This window comes from Pleurodeles waltl, chromosome 3_1 (assembly GCF_031143425.1).
Source record: "Pleurodeles waltl isolate 20211129_DDA chromosome 3_1, aPleWal1.hap1.20221129, whole genome shotgun sequence".
NCBI classification, from domain to species: domain Eukaryota; kingdom Metazoa; phylum Chordata; class Amphibia; order Caudata; family Salamandridae; genus Pleurodeles; species Pleurodeles waltl.
In genome coordinates this window covers 1,925,351,784-1,925,366,467 of record NC_090440.1, presented here as the reverse complement: position 1 = coordinate 1,925,366,467, position 14,684 = coordinate 1,925,351,784, and the positions used below count along the sequence as shown (strand labels likewise).

The following is a 14,684-nucleotide window of genomic DNA, read 5'->3' as shown; positions in this document are numbered from 1 at the left end:
AAAATGATCAAGTGCATTGAGCTTGGCAGTCACCTTATCTTGATTGACCAGAGTAAAGGTACTCTCTGAGGAGATTAGGGGTTGACAGGCCATTGGGGAAAGGAGGTATGCCCCAGTGAAGGTATGTGCTTGTCAAGTGGAAAGGAACTAAAAACTATGTGATTTTGTTGTAAAAGGAACTGGAAAGTTAGAGCAAAGGAGAGGTCTTCTTTGGCAGAGTTCTTAGCTGATTTGATTAGCTCCTTGGAGTACTTTTCCAGAGTATGTTGTGCAAATTTTTTATAGAAGTGTTATTCATATTTATGGAGTACTTTGTCCTTTGAATTGACAGACGCTCTCCTCTTCCCTTCAATGAGCTTTTAGCTAGGGCTAGTTCGTTCGTGTACCAAGGGGCAGAAGGAGATGCCCTGTGTGTTTTTTGTTAACTTTATGTAGGAGGATGGAATTAAGGGACTTCCACTATCTGGTTGTGAAAGACGTCCAGGTTGGTGATTCAATCTCTGTGTGGAGTATGCCTTGTTCTGTGAAAAACAGAAATAAAAGTAGGAAGGTCTAGTTTGGACCAGGGGCAACACAAAGGCTGAGCAGACAAAGCAAGATAGGTTCAATTACAATTGGGCTCTGAATCATAAATTGTAAAGGAAATGGCAACCAGGTAAAATCTAATAGTTAAATAAAGTGGATTAAGGAAGGGTGAGTAAAAATGAGGTCAATGATACGACCAGTTGAATGGGTGAACCTTCAAACCAGTTGACTAAAGGTGCATAGCTGAGCAAGCGCATAGAAGCTTATGTGACGAATCTCCTAAAATATCATAAGCATGAACATTAAAATCACCTGAGAACCAAATTGTTGGTATTTAAGTAGATATGGGGGATCAACACCACTAAGAAAGGCAAAAGCTCTTCGCTCCAGGAGGTCAGTAAACCAGTATCCCTTTCAAAGAGTGATTAAAACTAATAATAATGGCCGGGTATAGATATTTCTTATTGCTCAGTTGGTTTAATGCATAAATAGAGACACTGAAATAGAACTAAATTACTGCAACAACATCATCAGAGCATTTAGGACAGTTAACAAACTTAATATGGTATCCATATGGGACCTTTAAAGCAATGTCTGAGACTGACTTCTCTATCAACAAAGTCACAGTAATCCAAGTCCAGATTACAATCTAGTATGAGGTTCTAAGGTTTCTAAGCTGTGCTTAACCATAGAAGGAGTATGAATAATAACACAAATCCATTTGGGTGATATTGTTGGTGGTGGTAAAGATCAGGCCTGTCAGACATCTCAACTGAGAGATTTAGATCTGAGAGAAGTAATGTATGGATTTATAATTGTGTCTCAGGAGCTTCAAGGTCTTTGGTAGCACTACGAGACTATCCAGTTTAACATTACTAGAAGGAACTACAGGAGTGACAAAATAAAGCCTGTGCTTACTGCTGGATGCAGATCGATTTTGAAAGAAGTAGAATGCATAGGCTTGGGCTTGGCAGGTGCGCTGATGGGTGCAGATGAACTCGCAATAGGTACACCTTACATGTGCAGGGGGGTATACGTGTTATGGTTTCAGATACATGCATAGTAACCCTAACGTATTTTTGGACAAGAAGGATCTTGATTTAGGGAGACGCCATGACACATTAAGCACTAGTGTGAGAAATCCTGTTTAAACCTAAATATCATGCGGGTCTATTTTTGGAATTTTCTATTCTGAAAAAAATGACCAGGCCTAAAGCTATTTCGACCAACATGACTAACCAAATAAGGGGGAGGATAAAGACACATTTGTTACATTTGTGTGGGTGACAGTCACCTGAAAGGATATTGTGCCAAAAATGGAAGACTTGTGAGTAACAGCTACAGTAGTTCGATACGTTTGTGGGTGTGGGACTAAAAACAACACCTAGCACGACAGGAGCGGGCTGGAATTTCAACAAAGGTTTCTGCTCCAGACATCCTTGTAAATTTAAACACGACTGCTCCAAGTGTGGGGGCCGTCACCCGGTCACACAATGTTTTTCACTTTCCAGTCCCTCCGAGCAATGGAGGGCTACAAAAGGCAGAGGCACACAGGGCGCTCCTGCTCCAAAGGGGGCGTACGCCTGTTAGGTAAGATTTTATATTACCATGGCTGCACATGTACCCGGATAGGGCAGCTGCTTTGAAGTTAGCAGAAGGTTTTCAGGAAGGTTTCAGGGTCAGCTACCAAGGCCCACGGGGGATGCGCTGGGCAGACAATTTGCGGTCTGCGAAGGAACTACCACAGGTGGTAAAGAAAAAGCTGGACAAAGAACTGTCATTGGGCAGAATTGCGGGCCCATTTTATGAGTGGCCGAGTCAGAATTTGATGATCTCCCCATTGGGAGTCGTGGGAGTCGTGCCGAAGAAGGCCCCGGGTGAGTTCAGGTTGATCCATCACCTCTCATGGCCAGAGGGCACATCTGTTAACGATTTCATTGCAGCAGAAGACAGCAGAGTGGTGTATGCATCGGTGGACGATGCTATTAAATTGGTCAGGGTGTGTGGCTATGGGGCAGAACTGGCAAAATGCGATATACAATCAGCTTTCAGGCTATTGCCGATACACCAAGGGGACTTTGATTTGCTGGGAATGCAGTTTGAAGTCGCAATCTATGTGGACAGGGACCTGCCCATGGGTTGCGCGATTTCATGCGCCTTGTTCGAAGCCTTTAGCACCTTCATGCAGTGGGTCTTTGTCAAGAGCAGTGGGCATTATGCGGTGACCCATTATTTGGACGATTTCCTTTTTGTAGGAAGAAAGGATTCGGGGGAGTGCCGGAAGGCTCTGACAAATTTTCAGGACATGACACATCAGATGGGAGTGCCATTGGCACCCGAAAAGACCGAAGGCCCCTCATCGGTTCTCACCTTTCTGGGTATTGAGTTAGACTCCAGTACAATGACGGCCAGATTACCGGCACAGAAAGTAACAGAGATGCTGGTTTTCTTGGTCATGGTGAAGGAGGCACGAAAAATCGATTTGCGAACAGCCCAGAAGCTGTTGGGGTACCTTAATTTTGCTTGTAGGGCAGTCAGGGGAGGGAGGACTTTTTGCAGGCGATTAGGGTTGTCCATGTCAGGCGCAGTTTTGCCACACCACAGAATAAGAGTGTCAATGGGACTCAGAGAGGATGTTAGGGTGTGGGAAACATTTCTGAAACAATTCTATGGGGTATCCATGTGGTTCTGTGAGGAAGAGACAGTATGGTAGGTGCAGATATTTTCGGATGCGGCAGGAGCACATGGTTTTGGGATTTTCTGGGATGGCAGATGGTGCGCAGAGGCGTGGCCAGCACTTTGGTTACAACAAGGGAGGAGTATTGCTTTCCTGGAATTTTTTCCCCTTCTGGTGGCCATGGCAGTATGTGAATACGAGTTAGCAAATAGGACAGTCTTATTCAGAATCGACAACATGGCTGTCGTGGAGCTGGTGAACAGACAGAACGCGAGGGATTTGAGGGTTTTGCGTTTGTTGCGCCGATTTATGTTGCAGTGCTTATCTTTGAATGTGATCTTTAAAGCTGTCCATATACCAGGAGTTTTCAATGAGATTGCGGATTCCCTGTCTCGTTCACAGTGGCAGCGTTTCCGCAACCTGGCGCCAGGAGCAAAACAGACCAAGACATCGGTCCCGGCAGACATTTGGGAATGGGGGGCATGATGATCACAGGGCTGGTGGAGATGTCTTTAGCGGAATCCACTCGGCGAAGTTACCGGCTGGCCTGGTTGGATTTTCAGTTTTTTGAGCGGTTTGCAGGACATTTTTGGGGACAGAGTGATAAGCAGCTAGAGCATCGGGCGTTGCGATTCGTGCTGTGCATGATTCAGAAAGGTTTATCAGCAGCCACTATCGGGGGAAAACTGGCAGGTGTATCTTTTTATGGAAAATTGTTTTTTGATCACGACCCGGCAAGAAACTATCTTTTGGGAAGAATGTTAAAAGGTTGGGGCAGAATCAGAGCGGTAGAGGGTAGAGCGGCCAGGGAACCCATCGATTTTGATTTGTTGCTGGAATTGTTACACGTACTGCCGGTATGTTGCGCAGATGAATATGAGCTAGCACTTTTCCGCTTATGCATGGTGTGGATGTTTTTTGGAGCTTTTAGAGTGTCAGAGTTGTTGGGTGTTGGGGCAGCGGTTGGGATACGCTACAGGGAGGTGTGCGTGCACGGCGATCGATTGGGGATTTGGCTTAGACGATCGCAAACCGACCAGATAGGCAAGGGAAAGTGGGTATGGTTAGAGAAAGGGGGCAACGTGTTGGCCTGCCCAGTTACGGAATGCAGCAAGTTTCAATCCTCATGTATGTCGAACAGGGAAGCCGGGGTTTTCGTGCATAGATCAGGGTCCAAGCTCACGAGTTTTCAGCTTTTACGAGTATTGATGATGGCGTTGGGCCACGTGGGCCGCCGGGCCAGGGATTTTGGCACGCATTCGTTCAGGATTGGGGCAGCCACAGCACATTTGGGTTGGGACTGGGCAAAGATCAGGGCGATAGGCCGATGGAGATCAAGATGTTGTGAACGATACTTTAGACCCTGAGATGTGAGGAGGGACAGCTGTAAGGGTTTTTGGGCGCGGGGGGTTTGATATTTAAAACACATGTTACAGTTATTTTTCCATTTCAGGAGATGCGTTGGGTCCATCGCAGGGCAACACAGTTACATGGCTGGTCGGCTATTCATTTGTCCACTGGGCAGCGAAGTTCGCGGAGAAACAGATATATGGTCGGGCCCTGGGACTATCCAGCAGGCGGCACGAGGTGCTATGGTGGGGAAAGAGCGGCATACGGTGGGGTAACCTGCTTCCTTTCATCACTGCTAACTTATTGAACTGGGGATGTCCGGATTTGTTAATCATCCATTTGGGAGGGAATGACCTGGTGAAATTATCAGGACTCACACTACTGCAGCACATGCAGAGAGACTTGGAGATTCTTAAGCAAAAACTGCATGGTACATGCTTGGTGTGGACAAAATTTGTTCCCCATAGAGTGTGGAGAGGGGCAGTAAAGTATGGAGCCATAGAGCGGGCTCGAAGGAAGCTTAACAGAGCGATGAGGATTTTTTGCTGGGCGCAAGGGATAAAAATACTGAAACATGAGAACATCACAGAGCAGGAGGTAGCACTATTCAGAGACAATGGTGTTCACCTGTCCACACTGGGAAATGCATACTATCTGACAGATCTGAGACTGCTGGTTGAGGAGTTGTGGGGAGAGAAATTGTGGATTACAAACAAAAGATTAGAAGTTCTGGCTGCAGTAGCGTGGCATTGGAGGGGGTGGGGCAGCAAAACGCCAAATGGGTTTGTGCTGGTTGGCAGTAGATGGGGGAGGGTGGTGAGTCAGATGCGGGCTTGGCCACCCTTCCAGGGAATAAACAAGCAGGTGAAGGCTCTGAGTGGGGGTACGCACGAACCAAATGGGGCATGAAAGGAAAAGGGGAGTGCGTAGGGGAATGGAAACGAAATAAGGGTTTGAAGGGGAAGGATGAGCGAGGAGATGTTAAAGGGAGGGCGTTATTAAAGTTACGGTTACGTTTAAAAGTGAGTGGTTATTGTTGATTATGCAATCCTGTCCTAATAAATGACCTTTTACACTAAAACAGCTGTCACTGAATTATTTCCCGATGGAGGGGCCCGCGGGAGGCCGGAGCAACGCTCTAGTCTTCCAGCAGGCCATTTCGGGAAGGAAGTGACGGCGAGGGACAGTGATTGGGGGAAAGGTAAGTGGGGGTGGGTTTAAGGGATGGGAATAAAAGGGGTTGGGGGTGGAGGGACCGGCCTCTTTCCGCGCTGCCCATCGCGCGGTTAGTTTGGCCTCCCACCCACCCGGCAATTAGAAGGGAGATTGGAAGGATGGAAGTTAGAGCCGAGTATCAAGAGGGGGAGGGCAGTCGTCAGTTAGGGCAGGTTGCAGGAGTGAGAGGGCAAGTAGATGGGGGAGGGTGGTGAGTCAGATGCGGGCTTGGCCACCCTTCCAGGGAATAAACAAGCAGGTGAAGACTCTGAGTGGGGGTACGCATGAACCAAATGGGACATGAAAGGAAAAGGGGAGTGCGTAGGGGAATGGAAACAAAATAAGGGTTTGAAGGGGAAGGATGAGCGAGGAGATGTTAAAGGGAGGGCGTTATTAAAGTTACGGTTACGTTTAAAAGTGAATGTTTATTGTTGCTTATGCAATCCTGTCCTAATAAATGACCTTTTACACTAAAACAGCTGTCACTGAATTATTTCCAGAGAGAGTTTTTGGAAAGTGTGGAGCAGTCATTATCAGATCAATATATAAGACGCAGGACTAAGTAAAGATGGACAGTATTGTAATTTAATGAAATTAGAGCACGACCATCACCCAATAGGCTCGGTATCCTCGAACCGAGGGATCATACTGATAAGGCTTGCATATCTGGTGAAAAAAAGCCAATTCTTGAGTGCTTTACAGAAGGGTTAGTGGTCAGAAATCAAGTACAGAATAGGAGCTAAAGAATTCCAGCGGCTAAATACGAGACAGACCATCCATCCTGTCGTTGAGTCTGCCCTGCTTAAAACACTGAGGGCCATATTTATACTTTTTGACGCACAACTGCGCCAACGCAGTTGTGCGTCAAAAATTTTAACGCCGGCTAACGCCATTCCAAAGCGCCATGCGGGCGCCTTATTTATGGAATGACGTTAGCCGGCGGAGCTGACTGGTGTGCGTAAAAAAAAATGACCCACACCAGGCAGCGCCGGCGTAGGGGAAAATGGAGCTTGGGCGTCAAAAAATGGGGCAAGTCGGTCTGAGGCAAAAAATCTGCCTCAACCCGATTTGCGCCATTTTTTTTGACTCCTACCCTCCATTGACATGACTCCTGTCTTAGCAAAGACAGGAGTCATGCCCCCTTGCCCAATGGCCATGCCCAGGGGACTTATGTCCCCTGGGCATGGTCATTGGGCATAGTGGCATGTAGGGGGGCACAAATCAGGCCCCCCTATGCCACAAAAAAAAATATATATATATACTTACCTGAACTTACCTTAAGTTCCCTGGGATGGCTCCCTCCATCCTTGGGCGTCCTCCTGGGGTGGGCAAGGGTGGCAGGGGGTGTCCCTGGGGGCATGGTAGGGCACCTCTGGGCTCCTTCCGAGCCCACAGGTCCCTTAACGCCTGCCCTGACCAGGCGTTAAAAAATTACGCAAAAGCGGCTGGACGTCATTTTTTTTTACCCGCCCACTCCCGTGCGTCATTTTTGCACGGGAGTTTAAATAAGGCGCACATGCCTTGGAGTCATTTTTTAGACGGGAATGCCTATCTTGCATCTCATTAACGCAAGGTAGGTGTCCACGCTAAAAAATGACGCAAACTCCAAGATCTTTGGCGCTAGACGGGTCTAACGCCAAAGTATAAATATGGAGTTAGCTTTGCGTCGGATTTGCATAAAAAAAAACGACGCAATTCCGGTGCAAACAGAGTATAAATATGCCCCTGAAAGCGTAGTTCATTAATAGCGCTGCTGCCTCAGTGCTTAATTTGAGTTGGTTGTTTCCGGTGCCTGGCACCGGCACTTATTTTTCTGCCTCAAGCATTTACTGCGAGCAAAACGTTCATATGGGAAAGACGGAGGAAGAGATAAAAGAAAAAGTTACACAAAGGGAGAGAGCCGAAAGCTGTAAGAGTGAGCTGAAGGGCCAGGGATTGGTTGTAAAAGAATTAAAGAGGCCCGAGATGCCTTCACAATTACGCTGCATCAGTACTCCGTGTTCGCAAATTTAATTGCAGCAGCCGCGTGTTTCAGAGGAGAGCTTTGGGGACCGGCACGTTTTTATTTACAAATTAAGCACTGTAACTGCCTACTATGACCCAGCGGCTCTGAGAGAGATGGGTGGGGTACTATACATGACTCAAGCTGTGCAGAGGGTGGTTTGTTATCTAGGAGGAGCTGGAAGTGACAGAGGATTGGGTGGCTGGCTTTGATAAAAAGGGAAAGACAGCAGAAAACAACAACAGAAACATTTTATCTGATGGGCTATTGTGGGACATACCCAGAAGCAGAAACTAAGGTACAATAGCGAAAGAGCAGGGTTCTTTTACTATTAAAATGTGAATATACTAACTTTCATAAGATGTCCATTGCTCTCTTTGTGTATGCGTAGTTAACGAACACGACAGGACTGTATTGGAGTAATAGCTTCCAGTCGTCAAACCCCGTTTAACATTAAAACGTATTTATCATCAAGGCATCTTTACCAACTAGGCCTTGCTGTGAAAGAGATGAGGGCACAAATACTGGTGCAGAGAAGTTAACAGATTGTTAACATGTTATTTCTGACCTGGCACTGCTGACAGATCTGATATTAAAATTAAACCTATGACAACCTGGAAACCTGTAATGTAAAATAGCGATTTAAAGACAATTTAATAGTTTTCAGTGGTTTTAAATGTAAAAAATGTACAATTAAGAATTAAGAATGAATAAACTTTATTCGATTATAAATATATAATCAGAAAAGGACATACAAGATAACATGTTTAAAACACAAATTAATTACGAAGTTAAGATGACAGGCATACATTTAACAGAAGAAGTCAGACAATTAGGGGCAGATCAGATTCACTGAACATGGGCGTACAATTCAGACACCAAGGCCCATATATATACATTTTTAGTGACGTATTTGCGTCATTTTTTTTAACACAGCCAAGCTGGAGAAACCTAAGTGGACATGTGTGTTTGGCTGGCCAGAGACGTGGCCCAAACTTACATGTGCACTTAGGTAAACTCCATTCCTCCTTCCCCCTCCTGTGGCCCAGACCCACCCCTCCCTGCTGGCTGAGCCAGTGGCAGAAATATAAAACAATAGTGAACTATTGTTTTATTTTTCTGCTGCTGGCTCAGCCTGGGGTGCCACTCTCCTTCGCCATTGCAAAGGAGCCGCCCCTGGTTCTAGCACTGGCTTCCAAGAGTCAAATAGGTGGAGGACAAGGACCTGGTGATGTCATTAACCTCCTGCACTTTATTCCTGTGAATCAATGGAGAACACTTCAGGGAATAGGGTTTTAAAGCAGACTTGCAGGAAGAGGAACTGGAAGATTTTGGTTATCATCATGAATTTGGAGTTGCCCAGCGGCAGGTTACTAGCAGTGGGCAAAATTGCTGGTTGTGTGCATTATGCCACACATTTAGCCCAGACCTGTAAATTGGATGCAAAAACACCAGGAGCACCAGACACATATGCTATCTGACCTGATGTTTTTACAGTTGTATTTACAAGTAGGGTCTACTGCACCCTGTTGATGGTACTATAACCCGACTGTAGGATATTTATTTTATTGCTTGGTCTTCCGTGAGGCAGAATATCTATACTTTATTTACTTGCTCCAGAATTGATAAAAGTGACTCCCATGTGGTTTTGTGTCTTGGTGTTTGCATTATTTACTTACTTGAAACCCAGGAACGTAATCTGAAGCCAGAGGTAGGAGAATGCAAGCAGCACAAGCATGGTGGGAAATGCAAACCCGAACCAGGAGGCAAAGTTAATCACATTATTATTATCTGGGAACAGCCTGCAAACAAAAACAAAAAAGACATAAAACATACAGGTATGCAATTATCCAGTACAACTCATAACCACAAGGTATTGAGATTATATCAAATACTTGTTGCTTGTTGGTTCTGTGATAGCTTTCTATTCAAATGTATATATTTTAGGGTGCATTTCCATCTCTCTCCTTTCCCTGATCTTAGTGATCTGCCTTGAGAAAACTCATTATATCCCACAACCTGGAGCGAAACATGCATCAGCAGTATCATTGCAGGAAAACATCAATTTTGGAATGCACTCACTTTAGAAGATAACACCAAGTGGGATATGAATAGAAGAAGGGCACCACACAATTGTTGAACTTTGGATTGAAAAATCTATATGAGACTCTAAACCAACAGCATAAACTACAACTGAATTTAACCTGTACATATCTTGGAACAAGGCATTATGTTACATTCAGAAATTGGGTGAAGAAAGCTAAGAAATTACAAACTTACGATCTGAGTTATTTCATCGTAAAATGTTAATTGTGTGCAGACCACTGTTAGAAATAGGGTCTCTGGCTGACAGTCAGTTTGCACTCTGTCCAAGCAGGGACCCTCACTCTAGTCAGGGTAAGGGAGTTACGCTCCTCAGACAACCCCTGCTCACCCCCTAGGTAGCTTGGCACAAGCTGTCAGGTTTATCTCAAAGGCAATGTGTAAAGTATTTGTACCAACACATACAGTAATACAGTGAAAACACTACTAAATGGGCATCACACCAGTTTAGAAAAATAGGCAATATTTATCTAACTCAAACAAGACCAAAACAACAAAAATCCAACATACACAAGTCAAGATATGAATTTTCAATGTAAAAAGAATCTTACTCCGTAGAAAACAATGGAAACGTTGATTTTACTTGGTTTGCATAAAAAATAAAGCCGCACTGGCGAGCGTGGATCAGAAAAGTCAGCGATGTGTTGATTCCTTACTCGCAAGTGAGGCCGCATGTCATTTCTTCTCTGGTCGGGTAGGCGATGCGTTGTGTTTCTCCCCAAGATAGTGATGTGTCAATTTCCAGACTGGGCATCTCAGATCCGTGAAGGTTCACAATGACTTTGGCGCCCAGAGAAGATGCGTGAGAAATTCGGTTGCACAGTAATGCAAAACCGTGCTGCTTGGGGTTTCCGTCATTATCAGCAGCCGCAAGCGGATGTTGCTTAGTTTCTCCAGCCACAATGCATCGCTCTTCCAGCCTTGATGCAGGTGGCGTCATCAAATTCAGCTGCGAAGCAAATGGCGCATTGTTTTTCAGCCACGTTGCAGGTGGTGCGTCAATTTCTTTCCCTCACAGCTTCCTGAGCATGGATTTCCATCCTTTTTCTACCAGCTTCACCTTTCAAGGGCCCAGGGACTGGATAGGGCACCACTTGGGAGGGCAGGAGTCTCAGCAGAGAGTCCAGGTGCTGGCACAGGAAGTCTTTGAAGGCCCTGAGACTTCAACACAGGAGGCAAGTGCAATACAAGCCCTTGGAGATTCTTCTCAAGCAGGAAAATACCACAAAGTCCAGTCTTTGTCCCCTTTCACAGGCAGAAGCAGCAACTATAGGAAACACAGGCAGGGGCAGCAAATCTCCTCAGCTCTTCTCCTAGGCAGAGGTTCCTCTTGGTTCCAGAAGTGATTTAAAAATCTGGGGGTTTGGGTCCACTACTTATACCCCTTTCTGCCTTTGAAGTAGACAAACTTCAAAGGAAAGTCTCTGTTGTTCATGTGATCCTGCCTTGCCCAGGCCTAGCCCCAGACACACACCAGTGGGTCGGAGACTTTGTGTGAGGGCAGGCTCAGCCCATTCAGGTGTAAGTGACCACTCCTCCCTTCACTCTAGCTCAAATGGCTCATCAGGATATGCAGGCTACACCCCAGCTCCCATTGTGTCACTGTCTTTAGGGGATTCGCAAACAGCCCAACGGTCAATCTGACCCAGACAGGGAATACACAATCAGGCAGAGTCACAGAATTGTTTAAGCAAGAAAATGCCCACTTTCTAAAAGTGCCATTTTGAAACTAACAATCTAAAAACCACCTTTACTAAAATATGTAGTTTTAAATTGTGAGTTCAGAGAACCCAAATTCCATATCTCTATCTGCTCTTAAAGGGAAGCTAAATTTTAAGGATATTTAAAGGCAGCCCCCATGTTAACCTATGAGAGAGATAGGCCTTGCAACAGTGAAATCCGAATTTGGCAGTATTTCACTTAGGATATGTAAAACACATCAGTACATGTCCTACCTTTAACATACACTGCACCCTACCCGTGGGGCTACCTAGGGCCTACTTTAGGGGTGCCCTACATGTATAAAAAGGGAAGGTTTGGGCAGGTCGAATTGGCAGTGCAAGACTGCACACACAGGCACTGCAGTGGCAGGTCTGAGACATGTTTACAGGGCTACTCATGTGGGTGGCACAATCAAGGTTGCAAGCCCACTAGTAGCATTTGATTTACAGGCCCTAGGCAAACCTAGTGCACTTTACTAGGGATGTACCAGTAAATCAAATATGCCAATCATGGAAAAGCCAATTACACATACACTATACACAGGAGAACTTGCACTTTAGCACTGGTCATCAGTGGTAAGGTGCCCAGAGTACCAAAAACAGCAAAAATAGAGTCCAGCACACAGTCAAACCATAGGATGCAGAGGCAAATAAGACAGGGGAGACCACCCCAAGGATGCCAGGTCTAACAACCACCAGCACCCATATTTGTGCTTACCTTTCAGCTGTTGCCGTGGATGTCATGGGGCTAACATGGTTCCAAAGCCTCACACCACTAGAGCTGGTTGACCGCTAGAATGGGCATAGTGATGCAGAGCCTTTCACCCCTACGATTGGAAACCATGATGGCATAAGATGTGATCCAGAGCCTTGCAATTGTAAAGCTGGTTGGCTCAGGGGATGCTATGGGCTGGGTGGCCCCAGGATACAGAGTCTTACCTTCTAAAGCTGGTCCACTCAACGAATTTGCAGAGATTCAAAGACTTTCACTTCTAGGGATCCATTGCATTAGTACATGATTGTTTGGTTGTGAGGTTTCATGCATGGATACACTTCTGTTTCTTGTTTTCTTCAATTTTATAAAACACTCTGATGTTCTTAGGAACATAATGAGTGGTGAATAGAATCTTATAATATACACAATTGATAACAAGAGCAAAGGAATGACTTTACTATTGTTCCCTCCTAATGTAATTACATCTGAGCAGTGCGGGGGTACATGAGGACGCAGGATTGCCGGTGTTTCTACTTTACTTTTCATCCAAAGAATGCTGTATATCCTCCCAATGGGGAGGCACCTCATACATCTGCTACTGCCTTTGGGAAACACTGCAGAATGCTTTCCATTACACAGGTAGTTTCACCACTTACTCGTCCATCTGTCCTTTTAGCACCAGGTTGGGTGTAGTGCCCGTGAGCGTGGCAATGCCTCCAATGCTCGCAGAGTAGCACACGCACAGACTCATGCCCTTGCAGAGCTTCAGGTGGTTCTCCTCCTTCAGACGGTTCTCCTCTTCTGACAGTACCACTCCTTTATCATTGCTGCTGATGTAACCATTGCCTGAAGAGAAAAAGCAACGAGAGGATGTAACTTTCAGAGAACAGTCAACGAGAATATTTGTTTTACAGTTATCCACATCAATTTTGACTCTTTATGCTTTAAATTATCATTAACAAATAAGTCAGACATCTTGACATAATTTTAAGTAACTTCTTGTATTTGTAGTTTGAATTTAGGTTTCACTTAAAAAGAAAGAACAGCTTTTACACATTTTGCCCAGATTTTTTTTTATCATCCCTCACATAAATATACTGCTCATGACAATAAACCATGTGACATTAAGGCCACCTAGCATCTGTACCAGTGTTAGGGATCGACCCGAACTCCACTGCTTTTCAATGCATTCAAAGTGAGCATGGAGATGAGCTGATGGGCAAGGGATGCCTACCTGCACTTGATCCCAAGATCTGCCGTACATTTCATATCCAGTTGGAATGTGGAAAAGGGGAAATGAACTAGCGGCGCTGGCTGAGGACTGTGGGAGGCAGCAACTAAGATTTCTTTTATGGAAGTATAAAACCAGCTAAGTATTGGCCTGTTTTATAAATTGTCTAAGGGGGTCATTAGCATTAGCAGTGGTGGCCAGTCCGCCGAAAGCATGGCGGTGCAGGACCACCAAATCATGACAAGGGTAGTGAATTGGTTGCCTTGCAGCCAGTTCACCACCTGTACTGCCAGGGGGGTAGGACCGCCTGGCCAAAGGTAGTCCACCTTCGACACGGCGGTCCATCTAAATTAGTCTGCAGTATTTTGAGTATCCTTACCGCCAGGGATTCTGTGGCGTCAGCCCTGCCACAAAATCCCTGGCAGTAAGGATACTGGTGACAGGAATACTCATTCCTGTTGCCACTACAGGACTCCCCAACCCCCCCTCCATGTAGGAGCCCCCTTACCCCTGACCCCATCAGAAGCCTCCCTCACCCCATGCAGCAACGTCCCCCCTCCCATCCCAGGACTGTACCCCCATTCATGCATGCACACACCACACACACATACATACACGCACACAAACACCCACAACACTCCCAACCCCCTCCATTCACACACACACACACCCATTCACGCACACAACACTCAACACCCCCCTCCTCCCCTGTCTGTCGATCACCTTACCTGGTGGTCGTCCGGGAGGGAATAGGGTCCATGGAGCCTGCTCAGCCGCCAGCGTCCCTCCAGCACAACACCGCCACGCCATCTACAATATAGTAATACGGCGGGTGGCGTTGTGGTGGTGGCGACGGAGCAGGCTCCACTAGACCCCCAACCGCCAGTGTGGCTGCTGGCGGCTTCCCTGCCAAATAGTAGCAGAGAGCAGCCAGCAGCCATAATATGGCGCTCTGAAGACCGGCAGCACTGGAGGTCAAGTAACGTGCGTGACTTCCGCGGTCTGCGAAAAAGACTGCCAAAGTCATAATGAGGGCCTAAATGTTGTAAGCTGGTGTAAACTAGAGAGGAGAAAGATGAGACAGATAACAATATTTAACTTCATAAAGGGCTGATTAACACCAAAACATATCTAAATTTTTCAAG

General features: G+C 45.9%; 1 protein-coding gene across 1 annotated transcript in view; it reads right to left on the bottom strand.

Annotated features, from left to right (window-relative positions):
* Positions 1-14,684, bottom strand: part of LOC138285788 (solute carrier family 13 member 2-like) — a 266,384-nt gene that overhangs the window by 78,899 nt on the left and 172,801 nt on the right. The window contains exons 5-6 of the mRNA XM_069226166.1: positions 12,965-13,154; positions 9,449-9,571 (exon numbers count right to left, since the gene is read on the bottom strand). Coding sequence (XP_069082267.1) covers positions 9,449-9,571; positions 12,965-13,154 — 313 coding nt within the window. The remainder of the gene's footprint in view (positions 1-9,448; positions 9,572-12,964; positions 13,155-14,684) is intronic.